The sequence below is a fragment of the Lissotriton helveticus genome, chromosome 8, assembly GCF_964261635.1.
Source record: "Lissotriton helveticus chromosome 8, aLisHel1.1, whole genome shotgun sequence".
In the NCBI taxonomy this organism is placed as follows: domain Eukaryota; kingdom Metazoa; phylum Chordata; class Amphibia; order Caudata; family Salamandridae; genus Lissotriton; species Lissotriton helveticus.
In genome coordinates, this window is record NC_136069.1 from 152,438,923 (window position 1) to 152,463,954 (window position 25,032).

General features: G+C 43.5%; 1 protein-coding gene across 1 annotated transcript in view; it reads left to right on the forward strand.

The window, feature by feature from the left end:
- The first annotated feature begins 4,947 nt into the window (after nucleotides 1-4,947).
- Nucleotides 4,948-25,032, forward strand: part of LOC144772455 (uncharacterized) — a 28,061-nt gene continuing 7,976 nt past the window's right edge. The window contains exon 1 of the mRNA XM_078656791.1: nucleotides 4,948-5,008. Coding sequence (XP_078512917.1) covers nucleotides 4,954-5,008 — 55 coding nt within the window. The 5' untranslated portion in view covers nucleotides 4,948-4,953. The remainder of the gene's footprint in view (nucleotides 5,009-25,032) is intronic.

The window sequence follows — 25,032 nt, forward strand, 5'->3', positions numbered from 1 at the left end:
AATTGTGGGATGTGGGGCAGTACATGGTTGGTGGAGTGGGGTGATTTGAAGTGGGAAAGAGAGAAAAGGGGAAAAATGTACTCTGGAAAAGGGGGAAATGTTTAGGGGATCAGTACACAACTTTAGTGAGGTCACACCTATGAATATCTGCTTAGGCTGCTGAAGGCAATGCATACTCTCTTTTCTCTGCCCTGTCTGTGTGAAGAACAGAGTAGCTGTGACAAGACAAAAATGCATTTCAACACATTTATTTGCTGATGCCACGGAGTGGCCAGGGAAATAATCACCTGAGTGGCATCATCTGAGAGCCAGGCCATGAAGGAGCTGCTCATCATCATAGCAATGTGGAGCAGGCTGGGTCTCGGAGTTATGCTCTGCCCAGAAATAACGTTGTGCCACATTTCAAGGTACAAGCAGGATGCAGCACAGATTTTCCAAACTGAGACACTTTGCTGGAGAACTATCTTGAGGAACCGGGTCTTATCACTTGAGTAAGGTGTATGGTGCCATTCACTGCTGACCTCAAAAGCTGGCATCTCCTCTGCCATTAACCAGACTGCAGCTTTTGAATGACAACACTTCATGACACTCTGGGAGAGGGGAAATCAGATTTCCAAGTGGCATCAGTAGCCAAATGCAACCAATTGCTACCTTGATCCTAATACACACAGAAGAGCTCAGACTCCCCCTAACGGGCAGTAACAGAAAGTGATTTTTAGATTCAGCTAAATTGCCTGCCTGCGGAATCCAACCGAAGAGATGAATTTGAGACTGCAGGGTACATTTAGGACCTCTTCAGTGCATCTTTTGTCCATCTAGTAACAGATACTTTGAGATGGATGGTCACCATTGTGCCCTCATCCAGAACCTGCTTGATATACTCTTCAAGACTGCTGAATACTCACCCTAAAATAATCACTATTAGGAATCTAATGCAGCCATAGCAGCACACAGATATGCGAAAACCTAGACCTGAATGACAAATGTTGGACTCAGAGACATCTGATGGTAAGAAAAATTATGGCACCATCCAAACCTCCATCAGGCGTGGCTGAATTCAATCTAAACTCCCTAATGGCAGAAATATCATTGATAACAATATGTCAAAAAACAAGGGGGAGTGAGAAGCTAAATTGGGGCAACATTCAACCTCTCTTAAACATCGTAATCAGGACACAAAAGAGGGAAAGCCGCGCAACTGATGAACACCTAACATTTTAAGAGGTCAAATTAACTGGTCTCAATATAATATCAAAGTGGAAAGGGATCTGCACCCAGGTGAATTGGTGTGACCCTTGCATCACATGGATATATTAGTAGGATCCTCACCCAGTAGTACCATTAGTGGCATGATTCATCATCAGATCCTCACCCACTTCACCTAGTGTAATTGGGTGGGCCCAACACAAAACAAAATACAATAAATCACAGAAAACATCAAATGTACAAAGAGACGCAGTAATATAATAAATAAAAAGAAGGTGTCGATATGTTTTAAATAGGGAGGACTGTAGAGATTAGGGAGGATTCTGAAATTAGGCCCAGCACCATAACATAGAGTGCAAACCCCGTTGTGCCGTTTGTGCGTGATATCCAATGTGAGGACGGACATGAGAACCGCGTAGTGCCATTCGCATGCGATTTGCAAAGCAAGGATGCACTCTGCGTTGCACTTGGCAACACAAAAGAGTACCTGCCAAACTCGCCCTACATGCAGAGCTCCGCATAGCACAGTGTTGTATTTCAGCCACTTTGCTGAGTTCCATGCACCAAAATGCTGCTTAGGCCTAATGCTGATAAGTGTATTTTGTGTATACACATTCACCATGGTCTAGTTTGCCCTATGTGCAACAGACATATAAAGCACAGGTTCATGTTAGTCCTTTTATTTACAAGTGTTCCAAGTGCAATTAGAAAGTGACAGTCCTTTCAGCTATAAACCCAACATTGTTTGAGAGCCATAGGATGTCCAGACAGAGACTAGGGGGGATACATGTCATGCGACATGTTGAGGAGATGAGTGTTCCAGAAAGGAGGAGGTGCAAATTGCCTTTAGGGAAAGTAGGTCACATTGACAGTCGGTAAATGTTCAACAGGTGGCTAAGCAAATAGGGGACAGTACCAGTTGATAAGTGCACTGGTATGGTCATAAACACAGGTTCAATGAGAAACTGGCCAAGTGGCACAGAGAAATGCTACCGGACAGTTCTTAAGTATAAAATGTAGGATTCCACATATTTGTCCCCTGTGTGTGGTGCCTCCCCTGAGGTAGGTTTTGTCGGTGCAGGAGGTGACAGAGGCACACATACATCAGGGGCAGAATATTTGGATGCCCTGTCCCCAACAGCGTTTGTCTGTGCCAACAAGGAAGACAGCACAGCAACAACATCAGTGTAAGGAAAGTATTGTTGCAATGTAGGAGTCCTGCTTCCACGCAATGGACTCAAGGATGATGTGTACCACCCCCAAATGGATGGCAACCTCACTGGTGCTACTTTAACATGGCATTTGTTCATGCCTCTGCATCATGACACCAGTGATGTCAGCCAGGGACTGATACAATATATGCATCAGTGGGTAGTTGCCTCTTATTTACTCAGATGTGTCCTTATTGGGACTGAGGCATCGAAGGACTCCCTTTAATGAGCCCGCCATGGTCTCCATCCTGCCCGAACCTCATCTACCAGCTGCAGCTTGACTCCTAACGCACACCATTGGAAGCCAACTCGGAGGTCCTCAGAGTTGAGGTCTGGGCTTTGGCTGGCAGATCGAGTATGGCTGGTGGTGAGAGAGCCTCTTGAGACCCTGCGATGCTGTCTGGCCTTCCCGCAACAGGAGATGATGAATCTAAGGAAGCCAGGATTTGTTGTAAGGTGTCTTGGTCCAGAGTTGGCAGGCTGACATCCTCAGCAGGTTCTACATCCGATACAGGCAACTAGTCGCGAGGTGTTATTCCTCCCTCTGCAATGAAATAGAAATTTGGTGAGCTATGTTAGATGTTTAGGTGAGTTATCTGACTGACATACAGACTTTATTCTCATTCACTTTCAGTTCAACATTGATGTGTAGGACATGTTACTCATAGTCATTGAGGCCAAGTTGCACTATTATTGTCCAAGCCCACTGTATCGACCTGGCAGAATTCTTCCATAATAAAATACAAACCATCTACACCTCCTTCCCCCACACCCAAGCCCCAAATCCACTAATTACTTCTCCTGAACCACAACCCCACATTCCAGTGACACTCTCCAACTTTCCCCTACTTGACCAACCCTCACTACAATCCATCATGCCGCTAGTAAAATCCGGATCGCCCAACGACCCAGCACCACCACGTTCTCTGCTGACAGTCACCACGCACATCCTTCCCACCATCTTAGAATTACTCAACACCTCACTAGCCACTGGAATTGTCCCGCTTCCCTGGAAATGGACCATGGTCAAAGCACTCCTCAAGAAGCCCAGCCTAGACCCCAATATTCCAGGGAATTATCGACCTATATCCCCGCTCCCTGGCTCAGCAAGATCTTGGAAAAACACGTCACAAGACTCTGACGGAATTCCTAGAGACCCACCAGTTGCTTGACCCCACCCAAACAGGTTTTCGACCCATGCACGGAACAGAGGCTGCCCTTATCAATGTGATAGAAGAGGCAAGGAAGATCACGGATCAGGGAAGCACTGCAGCCATCATCCTGCTAGACGTAAGTGCCGCCTTCGACGCTGTAAACCACAGCATACTACTGCAACGACTCATCAACTGAGGAGTTTCATCAATAGCAATCTCATGGTTCGAATCCTTCTTGAAGGAGCGATCCTTCCAGGCTTTAGAAGGTGACACTGCCTCCGTCAGCAAACCCCTCGATTGTGGTCTACCGCAGGGCTCCTCCTTAAGCCCCACGCTTTTTAATGTGTACATGAGCCCCCTTGCTGAGATCGTACGTCCCTTCGCGATAAAAATAATCACCTACGCGGACAATACTAAGCTAGTGGTGGCTCTGAGTCAGTCCCACACCGCTCCCAACAATCTTAGAAACTGCCTGGAAGTAGTGACCTCTTGGATGACATCTTCCTGTCTCAAACTGAATGGAGACAAAACCGAGCTAATGCTACTACCCCAATCCCAAAATCGACCACATCTGGCCCACTTACCTCGGAAATCGTGCCCAAGGACACTATCAAGAGCCTTGGCGTTTGGCTCAATTTGGCCTCAATTTTAATCACCAAGCAGCAAAATTATCTGCCACCTGCTTTGGTTTACTTAGACTCACCCTAAAAATTACTCCCCTTCTACCCTTTAATGCCATACGGATCATGATCCAAGGTTTAATCCTGTCACGTCTGGATTTTGGAAATGCCCTCTACCTATGCGCCCCACAGTCCACCTTAAACAAGCTGCAGGTTATCCAGAACTGTGCGGCACGTACCCATCTCCAGATCCCGCGTCACACCCCTGCCAAAATAGAACTCAGGAAGCTCCATTGGCTTCCTGTCAGGGACAGAATCGCATTTAAGGCCCTATGCATCACACATCGAGCCTTCTGGAAATCAGGCGCCACTATTAATCACACACTGGTCACCCGCTACCAACCAAACAGACAGCTCAGATCTACCCTCTCATACCTTCTCACAGCACCCAGAATCAAGAAAGTTAGATGTGTTGGACGCTCCTTCTCCCACAACACAGCCAAACTCTGGAACTCCTTACCCCTCCATCTACGTGCTGAGCCCAACTTACTGTCCTTCAGGAAAAAGCTAACAACTAGCTGTTTAACAACTAGAATAGGCTCCCTCTGCTCTCTCACACGCATTTGTCCGCAGCGCTAGGACGCCTCAGGGTAGCTACCGCGCTTTACAAATGCTCTTTTCATTTAATTTCATTTCATTTCAGATGGCTGTACCTCTGCATTGTTCATATGATCACTTGTGAGAAGGATGCCTTTTCATGTCATGACACACACTGCAACACAGTTATACAGCTCGCTGGGCTGCCATGTCTATGAGGGTAAGTGGAGGTAAGGTCCACATCTGCCTTGTTGATTACCTAACATTTACATGATGGCTATACTGATTGTGGTTTCATGAATTAACACCCCTAACGTGCTCGTTGCACCAAGACCTCAGGGTACATGCATTTCCTGTTGTCATCTGGGAAGATGATGTGAGCTTGTTCATGCATTTGATCTGATCCAGCAGTCTGCCTTTCACACAGTACACCCCAGTACTCTAACTTGTTGTGCTGTCTTGTATGCACATTGTACATGCATGTGGCCAAGGGTTAATTTTTCCCACACATTCACACACTGCTACAATCGAGTTCATCCTGTCACTTCACATATCCCTGTTTCACATCCTCCTACTTTTTCCAAAATCCAACTTTTATTTTGGACTCCCTCCTGCCACGTGCTACATCTTCACCAAAGTCAACATCACATCTAGGATGTAGTACACCAGTGGGCTCTTCTTTGTCATACCTTCCCAGCTGCAACACAAGTGTGACGCTGTCAGACAAAGCAGTGTATGTGTATTGGTCAGGCTACCTTGTGGTTTACATGCCACTTTGCAGCTCCTTGCTGTGCAATGTCTCCCCATTCAGACACAGTGCCAGGTCTATGTGCTCAGCTACACCTACAATGCACTGCACTACCAGAGGCCCACCAGGCTCACGCACCATGTTTTATTTCAACATACATGTTTCTCACCCCACCCACATTATGAATTTGTACATGACAGAAGTTTGGGTGGTCCCTACTATGGCATGCAGAACTTGAATGCTCTCATCCCACAAATTGGGACACCTGCGTTCAAATTAGTTTCATGCTACTGAGTATACACATGACTCTACACATGCTCCTACATGTTGATTCTTCACATGCCTCACACCTGAGCCCCCTCTCAGGTGAGCAGTTTATCCTCTGACAAGCCTATTCCATTGCTTTGCAGTCCTGATTTGGGTGCATGGGCCCAAGTAGGACATACTAGCCTCATGGTGCAAGGTGGCCTACATTGTCAAAGTCAGGTTGGCCAGGGTTCAAGTATCTATGTATGATCTGTTGTCCCAGTCCATGTTCTTTGAATTGTCCAAGTTGTAATTTTGCTGATTCATGTTATACATTCCACTAAAAGATGAACCTGACCTTGTGCTGGACTTCACACATGGAATGACAATTTGATGGGCTGGACTGAGCTGTGTAACATGTTACTAGGCAGTGCGACCTACATTTATGTGATGTTTAACTGTACATGAGAAAATATTCCTACCCTTGCACACAGCGAGAAGAATGCAGGGACATAGCCTGGTGCGGTGCACACCATGACCTTTTTTCGCATATTACCCCTTTTTGCCACTTACCCTTTAGGTGTTGCTGGTCCTTGTAGCCAGCACAGTTTGGGAACGCTTGCCACCAACTCCCCTGGGATGACAGTTGCCCCCTGCTCCTTCAAGGGGTGACGCTCCTCCTGGATCACAGTTCTCCTCCTCCAGTCTGCATGGCTGCCTTCAGGTTATTGGACAGTTTCTGCTTTGTCTTGTGCTTATAATCATGACTCCACCTCTTGCAATCGGTCACTGTCCTCTTAGCTTGTCCAGCACTGTTGATGTTTGCCACTATGGACTGTAAAATGGCCTCTTTCTCATCCAATTGCAATTTGGACGTGACAAAGAGCTGAAGCTTATACTTTGTCACCTCTGTGATCAAGATGTCATTCTCCTCACTGAAGTTACACTTCCTCTTCCTCTGGAATTCTTTCTGCACATCCTGGCTGATGCTGGGGTTGTTTCCCTGGCTGCTGCTTACCTCTCCCTTATCCATCTCTCCCTTATGTGAGTTTTTTTTTTCTTCAAAAGCATCTTTTTTTATTGTTGTTTTGATGCTTGACACACACAAAAGTGACACAAAATTGGTTTGTGTTGCTTTACGTGCAGCAAACCAGCCTTACATCACTTTTCCTGCACATTCGTGAATTTTCACTATGCAGCAGTCCCACAGAAGCATACATTTTTTACACACCTTGTGACCTACGCCATGGCGCGAGGTCTCGAAAAGATGACACATCGATGGCGTTACAAAATTACACACCGTAGTGCAAATATCTCTGGTGCAACAATGCGTCAGTTCTTGGAAATGAGGCCCTAAGTTTAGAATTTTGGCTATCTTGACAACTTTAGCACCCCTTTCAAGAGTTTTGTGCCAGCTCAATTAAGGAGAAAACTTGAAAACAACCTTTCAAAAGAACTTTGAATTTGGATTGCTGAACCAGTGCTACATGAGCCCTAACTGCTTTAAATGAATCTAACATATTTCGAAAGTTGTAAATTTTTCTTTTCAGGCCTCGTCAACAATGGGGCCAGTTCTCTAACTCCTTTCCAGTCAATATTTAGTGGGGGCTATTTGACTTTTAGAATCAACATCCACCTCCAGTACAGCAGATGGGAAGCTTGCTGGTAACTTAAGTAGTGTTTTCCAAAACTTCCTCTCACAATGTCCTACACACTCCCTTGACCTGTCGAGACCCTACAACTCTGCTCCACTGGAGATCTGGCTTCCCACTTATGCTCGGAAAACATTTTCAATGGAGCTGGACAACCTATGATTGTGCATGTACACCATCTGCAGAATTGCATTCATAGTGGCTTCTGCATTTCCATTGGTGGTTTGAAAATGATTTGGCTATTTTAGTGTTTTGGTATTTGCATACCTAAATATTTGAAAGATGTCACTTCCTTAAGTTTCTCTCGGTTTATGAAGAATGGAAAAATCTTTGAGCACATAGTCCTAAAGGTGATTATGTTGGTTTTAATGGTATTGAGTACCAATTTATTTGCCTTTCAATAAGTTTCCATCATTAGGAGCTGGGCCTGCAGGGCTTTAGGAGTTTTTGCTCTAGGAAGAGAATCATACGCCTATAGTAAAGCGGGAATCTTAAAGCTGTTGATTGCTGGGACATCAGGTTACACTTTAATAACTTCTTCATATAAATTGCTGATATAACAAGAGAACAAAAGTGGTGCTGGAAGACAGCTTTGCTCGACTCCCCTTTTGCGAATAATTTCCTGTTAATGTGCCCCTTTTGGCTTAGTCTCGGCTGCATGGAGGCTGCAGGATATTACATTATAGACAAAAGGCCTGGCTCTATGCCCAATATATAGGGCTTCATTTATGAGGTTTTGCCGTAGGGAAGCGCAGCAGGCCTTACTGCTGCGCTTCCCTACTGCAAAAGAAAAGGGCAGGAATGCGCCGTATCTATAAGATACGGCGCATTCCTGTCCATTTCCCCAGGGCCGGTGCACAATGGGCTGCCTGTGCCAGCGCAGGCACCTTTGCACAATGGTGCAAGGGTGCCGGCCTTGCAGGGATGATTATTTTTGTACAGGAAGGGAAACCTCTCTGTACAAAAATAATCACAAGAGGCTTTTCCTCTTTTTATGTGTGCTGCAGAATGCAGCACACATGGAAAAAGGAAAAACGAGGAGAAATAAAGATATATTTCTCCCCGTTGCGTCTCCCTTACGCCTCCCATGGGGAGGCTTAAGCTTTTGGCACTGCCTTAGATTTACGATTTCTTGTAAATCTGGGGCAGTGTCAAAAGGCAATGGATGTTGCTGGGAACGCCCCCAGCAACACCTATTGCACGCCCCTTTAATGCAGAACACTGCGTTAAAGGGACTGATATTTATCAGGCAGCAGTACGTCAAAAAAGAGGCCTAGTGCTGCTTGATAAATATCACAAAGGCTTCTGCGCCACGGAACTTCACAAAAAGTGAAGTTCCAATCGCGCAAGTGGCTTTACCAAAGGTGGTTACCTGAGACCAAATAGAAGGCATAAGAAAAGTCTAAAAAAGCCACATACAGGGGCATTTTTGTCACTGTACTGGTCTTGTAGATTAGGTGTAGAAAAATACAAATCTAGCCGATTGTGGACAGACTTTCTCTAAAACCACCTTGTATGGTTTAGGATGAGTGGATGACTGATCCACTCATCCTAGACCGTCAATACCAGTTTGGAACAACATTTACAGTCAATGTCCACTAGATTTATTAGTCTATAGGGCTTCCGGCAATTTTGGATGGACTTCTGACTAGTGGGACAGTAATGCAATTGAAAAATAAATTGGGACAGTATTGAGATACTACAATTGCCCTAAAAACTACATTGTGGTTTTTAGCCCACCGATCTAGGGGGTTGATTATGATGGAGGTGAATCCGCATCCTCCGGGCCGCTGGAAGCCACTGCCGGCCGGGAGGATGCAGATTTACCGCCGCGGTCCTTGAAAACACCCACCGCCAGATTATGTTGCAGTGGGATCAGCGGCGGACGGCAGGTCCGTCCGCCACTGATCCGCGGGGTGTGGACCACGATATTCTGCCATGGAAAAGCATGTGGACCTTTGCTTTTGGGGGCCCCTTGCGGGCCCCCAGGGTGTTGGGGGGTGGGGGGTGCACATGGGGGTACCTATGGTACCCCCCTGCATGTGCATGCAAAAAGCGGCAGGCACCACGTGGTGCTTGCCGCTTTGTGCATGCACATGCAAAGCATGCATTTTTAACTTTGCGGCGGGTGCTGCTTTAAGCAGCAACTGCCCCAATATTAAATATACAGGATGTGACCGCCAGGGTGGCGGTCACATCCTAATTCCTATGGAGGGACTGCCGCTGCCCCTGCAGATGGTCCCTCCATCTCGGGGGTGATGGACGGACGCAGGTCCGTCCGCCATCCTAATCGACACCTAGGTCTGCAAGAATGACTTCCGGTGGGGGATCCTGTTGAGGACTGGAGCCTTTCCTTTATGAAGGCTTTTCATAGCTTTAGTCATTTTATCTTTTGTGAATACTTCCAGGTGGCTGGAACTAGGCACATTGCTACTGGTTCTGGAAGCAACGCTGAGGATGAATGACTCTAGGTATGCACAAGCCATCTAATTAAAAATAGTGTTAACATTCTTTACACATGCAGCCTCAGAGATGTTGGCTTCCAGGTGTTTTTCATTACTCCAAACATTTTCAATCTTCCTTCCCTTCTAAAGGCCTGTGTATCTTTCTCTGTGGCAAATCTTTTCAAATTGAAACACTGTCTGTTTGCAAATTCTGCTTTCTTTTTGTTGATCAGTGACTTGTTACTGAGTCTTGCTACCCTTATGACCTGTTTGGTGGATTCCTTTGGAGCACACCTTGTAGTTCTAATTTCAATACTTGGCATTCTTCATCATATTATCCCATCTTCACAAATTATTTTGATAGTGTGGGATCTTGAGAAAATTGGGGTTATTGAATTCAGCATGAGAATGTGGAGGAATAATATGGTATCCCTGCTTGCTAAATTCACTATCTGTATTAGGAGACCCTCCCCCAAAAAGGTCCTGTTTGAAGTCTTCCATTTTAGATGCAAGATTACATTTCATTATATTCATACTTGCCCCAAACTTGCAGTTGTAGTTAAATTCTGAATATCTCTCAGCTCAGTAGCAACGTGATTTATTACCTCCAGTGCCAGGGGATTGGGAACACTTTTCAATTCCAATTTAACTTTATATTTCCAAATTTATGCCAAATCAGTAATCCTGGTCAGGATATAATCCATTACAGATTGAAAACCACAGGCATTTTATGTGGGTGTAAAAATATGGTTGGATCTTCATTCTCATAGGAATTGTGTGCTGAGATGAGACCTTCAACCAAGCAGAAGTGGGCTAGTCGTTTCCCTTTAGCATCTATTTTTTGGAAGCTATGTCGGTTTGATGAAATGCCACATTCTGTTTTCAGTTTGGCTATACCTTTATCATTATTTCCAGATTAATCACCACAGAGTAGAGGTAAAACTTGCACCTTGGAGGAAAAATCTAGTGCCTCCTTGATGCTCTTTAGAAGGCTTTTAAAACCTGCAATCTTCTTCTGTTGAGCGTAGATGTTTATTATTCTCAGGATAGAGTTGTCTAGAAGATGACTGTCAATGGCTTGTAGGTTCTTATGCAATTTCCCCATACACATATCTCTGTTCTACGGGATACCTGTTGGCCATCACTATGTCTATTTTTCTGCCACCTTATCTCTAAACCCCCATTCCAATATACAGCGACATTTCACTAACTCTAGGTATATGAGTAGCCCCTCAGAGTTTTTATCTGAGACTGCTTGGTCATGCTGATACCCTAGCTCCTTTATTCATAGGTGCAGCATAGATGCCACATCTTTCTCTAATTTATTTAAATCAGGGATAAACTGCAGTGTAGCCCCCTGTATGTATGTATTCATTGCATCCCAGATGATACGAGGTGAAGCTGAGCCAGAATTCAGATTTAATAACTTCCTCAGCAAGCTGGACAAATGAGTTCTAAGAACAGAACTAGAGGGAAAATAAAACAATGTCCTTCTTTCCAGTGTTTATGTAAAGTCTACAGGAGTAGGTTATAATCTGAAGTTATCTTCAGACAAACCTCAATATTGTCCAGTTGAAAGCTATATCAAGTCTGAAAACTGCCCTCCACAGAACAACTAGACCATGCACTCAACCAATCTTGAGGATAGATGCTCTAGTTTTGACCCTCCGAGGATGGATAGTTTAATTGGTAGTATCAGCTGCATAGTTCATTATACAATTAAAGTCACCAGCAAGTGATAGATGCCCAAACCCCTCTAATAGTTCAAAATTCAGCCGATCAAATAGCACACGGATATCAATATTTGGGTCGTATACAGTGAAAATTGTAAACTTCTTAAAATACATTGTTTTCTGTGAAATCGACCACCTCCACTTAGGGTCAACGTTGTTTTAAGGACTTTATAATCAAGGTGTCTAGAACTAAGTATGATGACCCCATGTATAGAGGGTAACTAGACATAATATTGAAAAAATAATATCGAATGGACATAATATCGAAGTCAAAATATAGATTGGACAAAATATAGAATGAACATAATATAGTGGCAAAAATATCGAATTGAAGGTAAGTAATATTGATTGTCAAAATATCGAAGTATATAATATAGGCATTAAAATATATCGAATTTTTAATAATTTCGAATTTTTTAAAGTGTTCTATATGTTAGTATATTTGTTAAAAGTGTATAATATTTTTGTAATGTATGTTTAATTTTTTTTAAGTAATGAATTTTATGTTATTTCATTCTTGCATAGTGTAATTCTGTAGCTGGTTGTGGGTTTATAGGGGAATAGGGTGGGAAGTAATTTAATTATAGTACATTAATTATTAATTTTTAGGAATTATTAATTATTTTTAATGTAATATTAATTTTTAGTTCAATAGCGGGTTCTGGGTTTATAGGGGAATAGGGTGGGAAGTAATTTAATTGTAATTAAGTAATTTTTAATTTATTTATTTTATTGGTATTGATTTTTAATTTATTGTTAATTAATTTTTAATTGGCAATTATTTTTTAATATTTATAATTAATTTGTATTCATTGATTAATTGACACTTATGTTAATTTTATTAATTTATTTTCCGTAGCGGGTTGTGGGAAGTAATTTAATTGTAATTAATTAGGTATGAAAATTATTTATGTGTATTGATAATCAATTTACTGTTAATGAATTATGAATAGATAATTAATGTTTAATAACTAATATTTAAGTGTATTAATTATTAGCGATTAATTATTACATAACATGTAATTGGTAATTTATTTTAATTAATTTTATATTGGTATTGATATTTAATTTATTTTTATTAATATATTAAATCATTACTTTCCCTACGTTTGCACTCACTGGAGTGGAAATAATACTTCTTACCCTCAAGCTATCCAACGCTTTCCCAACTGTTGCACTCTCTGGAGTGGGAATAGTAATTTTTACCCCTACGCTATCCAACGCTTTCACTACTCTTGCACTCTCTGGATTGGGAATAGTAATTTTTACCCTCCCGCTATCCAACGCTTTCCCTACTGTTGCACTCACTGAAGTGGGAATAGTAATTTTTACCCCTACGCTATCCAACGCTTTCCCTACTGTTGCACTCTCTGGAGTGGGAATAGTCATTTTTACCCTCCCGATATCCAACGCTTTCTCTACTGTTGCACTCTCTGGAGTGGGAATAGTAATTTTTACCCCTACGCTATCCAACGCTTTCCCTACTGTTGCACTCACTGGAAAGGAAATAGTAATTTTTACCCCTACGCTATCCAACGCTTTCCCTACGGTTGCACTCTCTGGAGTGGAAATAGTAACTTTTACCCTCCTGCTATCCAACACTTTCCCTACTGTTGTACTCTCTGGAGTGGGAACAGTAAATTTTACCCCTACACTATCCAACGCTTTCTCTACTGTTGCACTCTCTGGAGTGGGTACAGTAAATTTTACCCTCCCGCTATCCAAGCTTTCCCTACTGTTGCACTCTCTGGAGTGGTAATAGTATTTTTTACTCCTACGCTATCCAACGCTTTCCCTACTGTTGCACTCTCTGGATTGGGAATAGTAATTTTAACCCCCATGCTATACAACGCTTTCCCTACTGTTGCACTCTCTGGAGTGGGAATAGTAATTTTTACCCTCCCGCTATCCAACCCTTTCCCTACTGTTGCATTCTCTGGAGTGGGAATAGTAATTTTAACCCCTACGCTATCCAACGCTCTCCCTACTGTTGCACTGACTGGAGTGGGAATAGTAATTTTTACCCTCCTGCTATCCAACGCTTTCCCTACTGTTGCACTCACTGGTGTGATAATACTAAATGTTACCCTCCCGCTATCCTACGGTAAAAATATTGAATCTTTTTATCAATATTACGTTAATATATATATTTGTCTTAAAAAATTAAAAAGTATGTTTTTTTTAACTTAATTATTTATTATTTTTAATGTTATTTAAGTATTTTTAAGTATGTTTTAGTTAATTATGTTTATTATTTCATTAATTTTAAATTACGTTTAAGATATTTTTAAAAATTCGATATTTTGACTATATTTTTATTACAACGAAATTTTTGATTTGATATTTTTGTACTTACCTGTTTGTATATAGGAATTCGATATTTTTGCATTCAATATTTTGTCCTCGATATTTGGTTAGGTCGATATTTTCCTCATCAATATTCTGTCAGTGATCCGTATAGAGATCTATTGGCTGGTATAAATGATGTTACTGTAGCTGGACTGTCTAGAAAGAGACTGGACTTCATACACAAGGTAGGTCTGTGATGTGCACAACACCTTAGCACTGTAGATAGATATTTTCTCATTGAGCTGCCTAGAGCAGTTAAGAACGGCCACATTTCAACTCAATAACTTAAGCTGAGTCATAGTAAATATTCCTCAACACAGAGAATGCCCATCCAGCAGTTCAGACAAATCCCAATAACACAGCTGCTACTAGTATTCAGAGCACACATGCAATGATACCGACTCAATTTCCCTGGCTTCTTCCCAAACACCAAATGAAGCCATCCAAGAAAAGAACAGATATAAAAGTTAAGTGACAGATTTCCGCCACAATGATCCCGCTTTGAAGTGGAAAAAGAATATTCTCTCCCGCACAGCTGTCAGGTCACCAGACTATCCTTGTGCATTGCTGCCCCTGTGCCCCTCTGCTACCAAAAAAGAAAGGCAGAAAAAAACAATCTTAGAAGTATTAGCCTTAGTGTCTCAAAAATAAACCCTGGAGAAGCACATGAGGCTAAAGACCACAGTGGCTCCATACTACCTATGAAAAGGGAGTAATCTGTGGTAAAGCTTTATTCGATTTTCACATGGACACAGCGTCAGTCTATGGTGGCATTTAAAGCACTGAGTGCAGCAAGGCCAATTCCTTTGTTCCTAGATCACTGGAAAAAGGAATAGATGAACAGTCTAGATGGGCAGGAAACCAGCCTTGAATGCACATATGAGCGTGAATAATGACAGTTATCGTGCAAATCTAAAAAAAGCGGTTAGAAAAAATGAGCTCCAATATTCAGGAAAAGATTTGCATAGTCAAAGACTGAGGAACCTGAAGATAAACTGATAGATCCTGGAAGAGGCAGTCCAGAGCATTTCAATGGATGCAAGAGTCTGAGCTGTGCACCTCCTTGCAACAGGATAAGAAATGACCTCTGGAAAATGAAGGCAACAACACTGACAAACCACTTCCTGTATAAACAGTCGTCCAACACAAGCTCTGATCATGTGTTCGGTATGAGGTGGATACAGCATTGCTCGTCTTCATGTAATGATGGCAGACCACCATTCAGCATGCTAGGTGTATTGTAAACGCTTTCTGCCAAACCACAGGAGCAAGAGAAAATCACAAGGGAGTGGAGCCATACAACTGAAGGGTAAAGGAAAGAGAGGGTCTCTGATCTACAACAGACTTTCCCAATTTGCTTCAACCAGAAGGAAGACTAATCTTCACTCATAAACATGCAAAACCATTCCGCAATCTAAAGACATTACCCCCTACAAAGAAGCTTTACTTCCCACAATTGTAATATATGTAGTTGGTGAGTCTTGTATTTCATTTCAAATCTGAAATCAACCATCCAAAATACCACACACATACAGGGAATGTGAGAATAACACAAGTGCTTTATCAACCATGTTAGCTCCTCAGGAAACGCAGTCATGGGATGCAGATAATTATAAACCAGACCCAGAGACACTAACCAAGGAAGAGAACTCATACACAAGCAGCAAGAGCTTTAGTTTGTCATCAGTACTAAAGAGCCATCAGCAAACACACACAGGAGAAGCAACGTGCAGTTGCCATGATTGTGTGAAGCACTTTAGTCCGTTAGTACTCCTAAAAGATCATCAGCGAACACACATGGAGGTAAAACAACACCATTGCAATGAATGTGTGAAGAGCTTCAGTCAGTTATCAATTCTTAAAAGGCACCAGCGAACACATACAGGAGAAAAACCATACCATTGCAGTGAATGTGTGAAGAGCTTCAGTCTGTTACCACACCTCAAAATACATCAGCGAACACACACAGGAGAAAAACCATACCATTGCAGTGAATGTGTGAAGAGCTTCAGTCAGTTATCACAACTCCAAGTTCATCAGCGAACACACACAGGAGAAAAACCATACCATTGCAGTGAATGTGTGAAGAGCTTCAGTCAGTTATCAAGTCTAAAAACACATCAGCGAACACATACTGGGGAAAAACCATACCACTGCAATGAATGTGTGAAGAGCTTTAGAGTGTTATCACAACTCCAAGCACATCAACGAACACATACTGGGGAAAAACTATACAATTGCACTGAATGTGTGAAGAGCTTCAGTCAGTTATCACACCTACAAGTACATCAGCGAACACATACTGGGGAAAAACCATACTGTTGCAATGATTGTGGAAGTAGTTTTAGTGATTCCTCAACTCTCAGAATTCATCAGCGAACACACACTGGGGTAAAACCATACCATTGCACTGAATGTGGGAAGAGCTTCAGTCAGTTATCACATCTACAACGACATCAGCGAACACATACTGGGGAAAAACCATATTATTGTAATATTTGTGGAAGTAGTTTTACTGATTCCTCAAATCTCAGGAGTCATCAGCAAACACACACAGGGGAAAAGCCATTACAGTGCAGTGAATGTGTGAAGAGCTTCAGTCGGTTATCACACCTCCAAACACATCAGCGAACACACACTGGAGAAAAACCATACCATTGCAACAAATGTGTGAAGAGATTCAGTGTGTTATCATGTCTTCAAAGACATCAGCGAACACACACAGGAGAAAAACCATAGCATTGAAGTGAATGTGTGAAGAGCTTCAGTCGGTTATTGGACCTACAAAAACATAAAGAAACACACACTGGGGATAAACCATACTATTGCAATGATTGTAGCGGACCCTCGTTGACAGAACAAGCACCACGCCGACATTACCGGCGAGTTTGCTGGCCACGCCCTCTTCTCAGGCCACGCCCCTAGCGTTGTTCCTTGATCATATAACGATGTGTAACCCTAGGAAGCGCAGCGGACGAGCGCAGCGGGCGCGCCGGTTGCGCGCCGAAGGCGCGCCTAAGGCATGCCCGTCTGCGCCCGTCCGCGACGGGCCGGGACCAGGGGCCACAACCCCTGCATCTCCCGTCACGCAAACTCGGTATTACACCTCCGAAGAACTCCGAACCATCAACTCCCAGGTAACCTTGACCTGTGCTCATAAATTCGGCCCACTTGACCTACCTTCTCTATGTAATGAATGCAAGACTCACCTCAAGCCTACACCCCACACATCAAATCAACAACTGTTTAGATTGTTTCTGTTGAACTGCAGGTCTCTTCCAAGACACTGCACAGAGCTTTCTCTGTTAATTGACGAGAAAAAACCGGACGCCCTCTTCTTAACTGAGACATGGCTAACCCCTCACTCCGATCCTGAGTTGGTTCAAATTCTGGGGCAGGAATACCAAATTGTAAGACAGGACCGGGAAAGTGAAAGAGGGGGTGGCTTAGCCATCATCTTCAGAGACTGCTTCACCTGTCGCTGCACCCCCAACCCTTTCCCGGAATGTGAAAGCATGTCTTTTACCCTGGAATTTTCTCCCAATATAAGTTTCTCCGGAACACTTATATACCGACCACCAGGTACTCCTAAACAGTTCTACGAATCTTTGCCCCCGCTAGTCGCCGATTTGGCCCTATCGCCTTCTAACTTCACGCTATTGGGCGATCTCAATATTCATTTTGACGACCCCAATAATTCCATCGCCAATAAACTAAGCGGGGACTTATCCGCTTTGCAGCTGCTCCAGCTGGTTTCATCTCCTACGCACACGAAAGGTCACTTGCTGGATCCAGTGTTCAGCAACTGTCCACATTTGAAGGCCTGCCCCCCTATAGCACTTCCTTGGACAGACCATGCTTTAGTCCCGCTGCTTTGGACAACTGAGAAATCTACACTCCCTACACCTTCTGTCCAAGAAACCCGAAATTGGTCTAAAATACCGCTGGCCCAGTGGACCCAGGTATTACAAAAATCTATTCCTCTAGTCGGTCAGACTCCTTCACAGGCCAATGAAACATTTAATGAATGGATACAGAATTCTCTAAACGCCACGCTTCCCCTGAAGAGAACAGTTTGTAAGAGATCCAGAATCTCAGCTCCCTGGTATTCCACTGAACTACGGGAGAAAAAGCGTTTCTGTAAGAGACTGGAACGTAAATGGCGACTGGAATATGCGGAAGCAGACAAAACTATCTATAGAGACGCCATCAGGATATATAAAAAAGATATAAAAAGTGCGCAATCCGTATATTACTCAAACCAGATCGCAGAGGCCAGCTCCAGCTCGAAAGAGATCTACAAAATAGTAAAAAGCCTCACCACCCTTTCCACACCCCCTCCTATAATTGAGAATCCTCAGCTCCGCTGCGAAGATCTGGCCAACTTCTTTTCCCAGAAAATTAATATCATCTATTCCTCCCTTCCATCCACAGAACAGACTGTTTGGACTGAAGCAGTCTCATTCCCCCCTCAAGAACATACATCCAACCACCCTCCGGTGTTGGCGGAACTCCCCCAGCTGCAGGTGGATCACCTCACCTCCCTTATGCACCAAGTGAAGTCAGGCTCCCCTAGAGACCCAGCACCCCCATATGTTCTAGTCTCTGTTACTCAAACCATCCTTCCCACACTGCTTAGAGTACTTAACACCTCGATCTCTACCAGCATAGTACCAGTAGCGTGGAAGCAGGCTATGGTGAGGGCTCTGGTCAAAAAACCTAACCTTGACACCAAGAACCTCAATAACTTCCGCCCGATCTCCTTGCTGCCTTGGGCAGCCAAAATATTGGAGAAACACATAAACAGTGTACTAACAACTTTTCTCGAGCAAAACCATCTGCTCGATCCCTCCCAGACTGGCTTCCGCCCCAAGCATGGGACCGAGACGGCACTGCTGGCTGTCACAGAGGAGTCCAGGAGAATCTTAGATCGGGGAGGATCGGTGGCAATCATCCTCCTCGATCTGAGCGCGGCATTCGATACCGTTAACCACGGTATTCTCCTGCAGCGTCTCCTGGACACCGGAATATCTGACAGAGCCCTGGAGTGGTTCAAGTCCTACCTGAGTGACAGATCGTTCCAGGTGTATGAGGGTAATGTCACCTCCTCTAGCAAGCCTTTGGGGTGTGGAGTCCCGCAGGGATCATCATTAAGCCCGACGTTATTTAACGTCTACATGAGGCCACTGGCTGAGATCGTCCGCCCGTATGGTATTAAGATCGTTACCTACGCGGACGATACCCAGCTGGTGGTCTCCTTGGCACAGGCAGGCAGACCTTCGGCGAATGTAGATCTTGCTGGTTGCTTGGAGATGGTCAAGAGCTGGATGACCAAGTCTTGTCTCAAACTTAATGGAGACAAGACCGAGCTTATGCTCCTGGGTCACACCGCACCATCTGCCATAGACACTCTCTGGCCTTCCAGTTTAGGTCCTGCCCCTGTTCCCAAAGACGCCATCAAGAGCCTTGGTGTCTGGCTCGACCGGTCCCTATCATTCGATCAACAGGCAACAATACTTTCTGCCACTTGCTTTGGCCTCCTGAGAGTCATCAGGAAGATCTTGCCGCTACTCCCCTTTGAAGCAAGAAAAACCGTGGTTCTGGGCCTGATACAATCGCGGCTGGACTATGGAAATGCATTGTATCTCGGAGCTCCTGACTTCACCTTACGCAAACTGCAACTAATACAAAACTGTGCAGCCAGAACGCTTTTACAAATCCCCCGCAGATCCTCAGTAAAGCCCGGACTGAGGAAACTGCACTGGCTCCCCATAAAGGAAAGAGTAAATTTCAAATCACTCTGCATCGCACACCAGACCTTCTGGTCTCTAGGCCCGGCAATTAATCTCCCTCTCATCATACCCTATCTCCCCACACGACAGCTGCGCTCCACCTCTGCAAATCTAGCCAGTGTGCCGCAAATAAAGAAGTCAAGGTCCGGAGGCCGTTCCTTCTCTTATAACGTAGCCAAGAGGTGGAACGCCCTGCCTCAGCATCTAAGATCCAATCCCGATATCCTCTCCTTTCGCAAACAGCTGAAAACGCTCCTGTTTACCACATAACTGTGGAGCTGACTCTGCCTTTTCCTAGCTTGAACTTCAGTTGGTATGCTTAGCGCTTGGACGCCTCAGGGCAGCTATGTGCGCTCTAGAAATCTGAATTCATTCATTCATTCATGTTAAAAATCATAAAAGCAGTTCATACAAAAAATATATCTATACAAACATACATAGCATTTTTAAAAAAAAAGTATTAAATCAATTGGAGTGATTCAAATCGAATAATTAATAGTTCATAATAAGTTCCGTTGTTTTAAAACACTTTTTAAGAACATTGTCATAGTCATTATGCACAGAGGGTTTCCCAATAGTTGCAAGTGTAAATACGCTGGCCTACACTGCCGCCAGGCCCCACCTCTCAGGTATTGTTTTAACCATCTGGAGCGTTCTTTGTTGTACAGTTTACAAAACAAAACCAGGTGAAAGGTGGTCTGGGAAGATGCTTTATTGCATGGGCAGGCAGCCAGAGTTCTGTTCCAGTCATTTTTGGCTGGAAATGAGACTATATGGTGAAAAATATGAAACCTAAATCTGGTGAGGACAAAACGATCAAACCCCAAAGTCACGAGGTTTAGATAAGGTTGTATTTTATGGGTAGTGAACAGCAGCTGATGATCGAGCACAGATTTTTTACCGACTTCACTTCCAAACCTTAGTATATTAAAGTGCTCCATGCATAATTTTTTCAGGACTTTCTTCGGGATTTCCCTAATTAGTTCAGGGTTGTTGTACCATTCCGGCCTATCAATGTCCATTAAAACTCTCCTGAGGTACTCAAGCCATTTAATACGTTTTGCATTATCTAGGGCCATAACATCGCTGATTTTTTCTCGGTTTAGGCCCAATTCTGGTGTCGCCCATACTCTACGCCAGAGCAGAATTGGCTGAGTTCTGATCAGATCTGTCAAATGTTCCATTCCTAATTCCACGTGACAATTGTAGACCGATATGCTCTTCGGGAGGGCCAGAAGATATCTTAAGAAATTATTTTCTACGATTTGGAGCGAAGTTACATCTTGGTACCCCCATACACCTGCTCCATACAGTGCAATACTTCTGCATTTTGCCACATATATGTTGAGCATAATTTCAGGTTGTTTTTTGCCCAATTTGCTTGCAAAATGTTTTATGGCCGCAATAGATCGTTTAAAGGCTAAAGTTCTATTTTTCACCTCGGGCCCCAAGCCCCGGATGCCTCAATTGTAACCCCCAGTTATGGAAATATTTTAGTAGCTTGTAGTTGGAGTCCTGCTACATTAAGTTGATTAAATCTGGCTCCACCTTTACCACAGCACATCACGAAGGATTTTTTAGCGTTAAGCTTAAGGCCCCTTGCCTCCATATAATCTACGTATTTAATTAGGGCCCTTTGGGCACCGACCTTCGTTCTAGCCATTAACACAGCGTCGTCCGCATAGAAAAGTGAGAAAATCTGCCTACTTCCAAACTTTGGTGAATCAATATTACTGGCTCCCAATTCCTTCTCTAAACTGTTGGTGTATAATGAGAAAAGGAATGGGGCCAGCACGCAGCCTTGTCTCACCCCCTTCTGTATGCGGAAAGACCCGGTGCATTCCCCCCCCCAGGCCAAACCTAACTTTGGCGGTCGCATTTGAATATAGTTGTCTCAGAAAAAGAACAATGGCTGGATCCACATTCATCTCCTCTAGTGTTTCCCAGAGCTTAGTGTGGATTACACAGTCAAACGCAGAGGAGAGATCGACAAAAATTGCATAAAAACAGCCCTCTTTTGCTCTGATGTACTTCCCTTGTAATAAGACAAGGTTTAAGACTTGTTCGACAGTACCCATCCCTACCCGAAACCCATATTGTGCGGGTGTTATAATGTCATTTTCCTCTGCCCTGGACTGTAGTTTAGTCAAAACCACTCTGCCCGCAATTTTCATTAATGAGTCTAGCAGAGATATGGGTCTATAATTTGATGGGCTTTCCCTGTCTCCCTTTTTATATATTGGGATTATTACTGATTCTGCCCATGTTTTAATGAAACCTTTTGAGCAACAGGCACCCAAAACCCGCAAACAAACTGGCGCCCATAGGTCAGTATTCATCTTATAGAGATCACTCGGGAAACCATCTGGTCCCGGGGCTTTATTATTCTGGGTGGAGTTTATAGCCATTAACACCTCATCTAAGTTGAGCTCAATTGGGATGGGACAATGATTACTCACTAATTGAGATTCCTCTTGGGTATTGCAATATACGTTCGAGAAAAAATCCACCCAAGATTTTTCCTTGATGGCTATCTCCATCCTAGCTGCCACTTTGTTATTAAGGAAAGGTAGGTTAACTACCTGCCAAAATAATTTTGCATCTCTGCTCCCCGCAGCTTTCACTAGGTCTTGCCATGCTTTTTCTTTGATTACCTTCTTTCGTTGGTGCCTAGCTAATTTTTATGCCTTTCTAAGTGACCTAATTACACCATGGTCCCTTATTGTTTCACTCAAAGCCAATTTGAGGGCCTTATGTGTCTTAGTGCATTCAGTATCAAACCAGCCCTTAGGGCTATTACTTTTTTTAGAACGAGTCCTGGACAGGACACCCTGTATGGTACTAGTAATGTCACTGAATGCCTCCAAGATTTCATCGTTTGAGGACTTTTCCCCTAAACATGCCAAGAATGAGGGAAGAGCACCTTCCACAATTTTCTGGAGAGTTTTTTCTGGGTCACCATGCTCCATTTTAGGGCAATGCCATTTTGCCGTGCTACAGCAAGGTTTTGCGACCATGCCAGGGTCTCAGTTATTATGTCAGTTTTAGTTCCTGGGGCACTAACAAGAATTTTTATCGGTAAATGGTCACTCAAACCGATAGTGGGGGTCTCGTAATTTGCCACCCGGCCACCAAACATATTCGGCAGGATGATGAAATCAATGGTTGAGTGAAGTCCCCTCGCTAAAAAGGTAGAAGTGAACTTAACCTTGGGTGAGCAAAGCCTATTAGCGAAGCCCAAATCAAACTTGGCCATAATGCCATTTAGTATTTCCCCTTTATCATTATGTTGGAATTGACTTCTATCCACATGTTCCCCCTCCCCATATTCCTGGAAACCGCATGTTTCACTGGTACATAGGTTTACGTTGAAATCACCTACCCAGACCCATATTAGTTCTTTCCCTTTCACGGGTTTTACCTCACTTATTTCTTTTGTCAATTTTAATAATTCTTCCCTAAAATTGGAGTTCTTAATATTATTATAAAAATTAATCACTATTAGGACGTCGATGGAATTTAGGGGAATGGTAACCAACTGGAAGTAAGGTGAAGTTAATCTTCCAGAACTAATACTAGTGCCTAAGCGATTGGACACGTACACACATAGTCCCCCTTTGTGCCTACCATGATTAGAGGGTACAGCAGGGACATGGAAAGTCTTAAATCCGTCAATATGTAATTCAGTTAATACCCAGGTTTCCTGGACACATAGTATGTCGATGTTATTAACAAACTCCCCCCACACAGTTTCTTCAACTTGATTAGCAAGCCCGCACACATTCCACGACACTACACTTACTTGGCGTTCATGTGTGCTTATGTCTTTGGGTTTGGGTATATGTTTACTTTTAGTTATTTTACACGAGATCTTCTTTATCGTATCATCCTTCAAAGTAGCCCCCTCAATTACATTTCCTTTAACCCGGGCGTCCTTTGCCGTCTTACTTTTTTGCTTAATACCAAATTCCCTAGCTCTAGTTATATTAGTACCAGTTTTAGGGTGCGTCTGGGCAAATACGGAACACTCAGATACAGCCTCTCTTTCCCCCCCAAAGTTGCTACCCGGTTTAGAGTCTGGAGGACCGAGTCAATCATTTAGGTCCATGCCTGAGAGGGGTTCAAATAGGTGTTGAATCTGGATATTCCAATATTCAGTCGGGTTTGTAGGATAGTGGGCATGGTCAAAGGGAAAAGCAGGTCTATATTGAGGTAGAAGAAAGGATTGGGAGTTATTTATATAGTGTCTTGTGGGATTGGGGTGTTGTTTACGATTAAGAAATTGCTGGGAGTCCGGGCGACCCGATTTTGGGGGGTGAGTACGGGGCCTCATCAGAGCTTCGGGGTAAAAATAGCACAAGTTCCGAGGAGATATACTGCCCTCCTTTCTCCCCGAAAACCAATCACAAATGTGGGTTACAGTTCTGTGGTCCCTAAAGTTTATTATTATCACATCTCCCTCTATATCTTTGGGTCTCACCCCTACCCAATCACACCGTCTAACAGACACTATATCCCCATTTAAATGTGGTGGGAGGGGTCTGTTAATCCGCAACCAGTGTATGGCCTTATTTTTTAGACTGGTATTTGGTACTATGCTACCCACTGTTACCACAGGGACACCAGTCAAAATGATAACATAGTTTGTTGATTCTGGGGGTAGGTCAACATTTCCCTTAACCTTTGTTTTTACCCTATTCTGTGGTGGTACATTTGTTTGCCTTGGGTCTATGGGGACAGGGGCTTTCAAGGGAACTGGCTTAACCTTTCCATTATGTAATGCTTGTGTAGCCACTGATCTAGGGCTGTCGTTGTTATTCGTAGGATTTGTTTTAGAGTTTTCCTGTCGTGGGATCAGAGTATTGTGTGCAGGTTGTGTTTTTGAAGGACGAGTTTCCTTTGAAGTATTTTCTTTCAGGGCTTCCTTGGGTGTATACGCTGCTAAAATACGGTCCATGTTTTCCCCTAGTTTTTTTACCCTTTCTAAGAGTGGCAGCATTAAAGATTTAAAGAGGCGTTCAATATCCTCAAGGAGTCCTTTGGACGCCAATGCTTCAGAAAACATGCTCAAAACAGCTTGTGGCTTGCTTAATGCGTCAATCTCTAGGTCCTTACTAGTTTTGTTTCGAGAGTTCTTTATTGGTAAAGGTGGATTTATGCTTTCAGTCCTTTTTCTCACCCCAACATTCCTCCTTTTTTTCCTTGGTGGCGAGTAGCACACTTCTTGGCCTTTCTTTTTCTGTGTTTTTTCTTTAGGAGGGCTGATAATTTGCAATGATT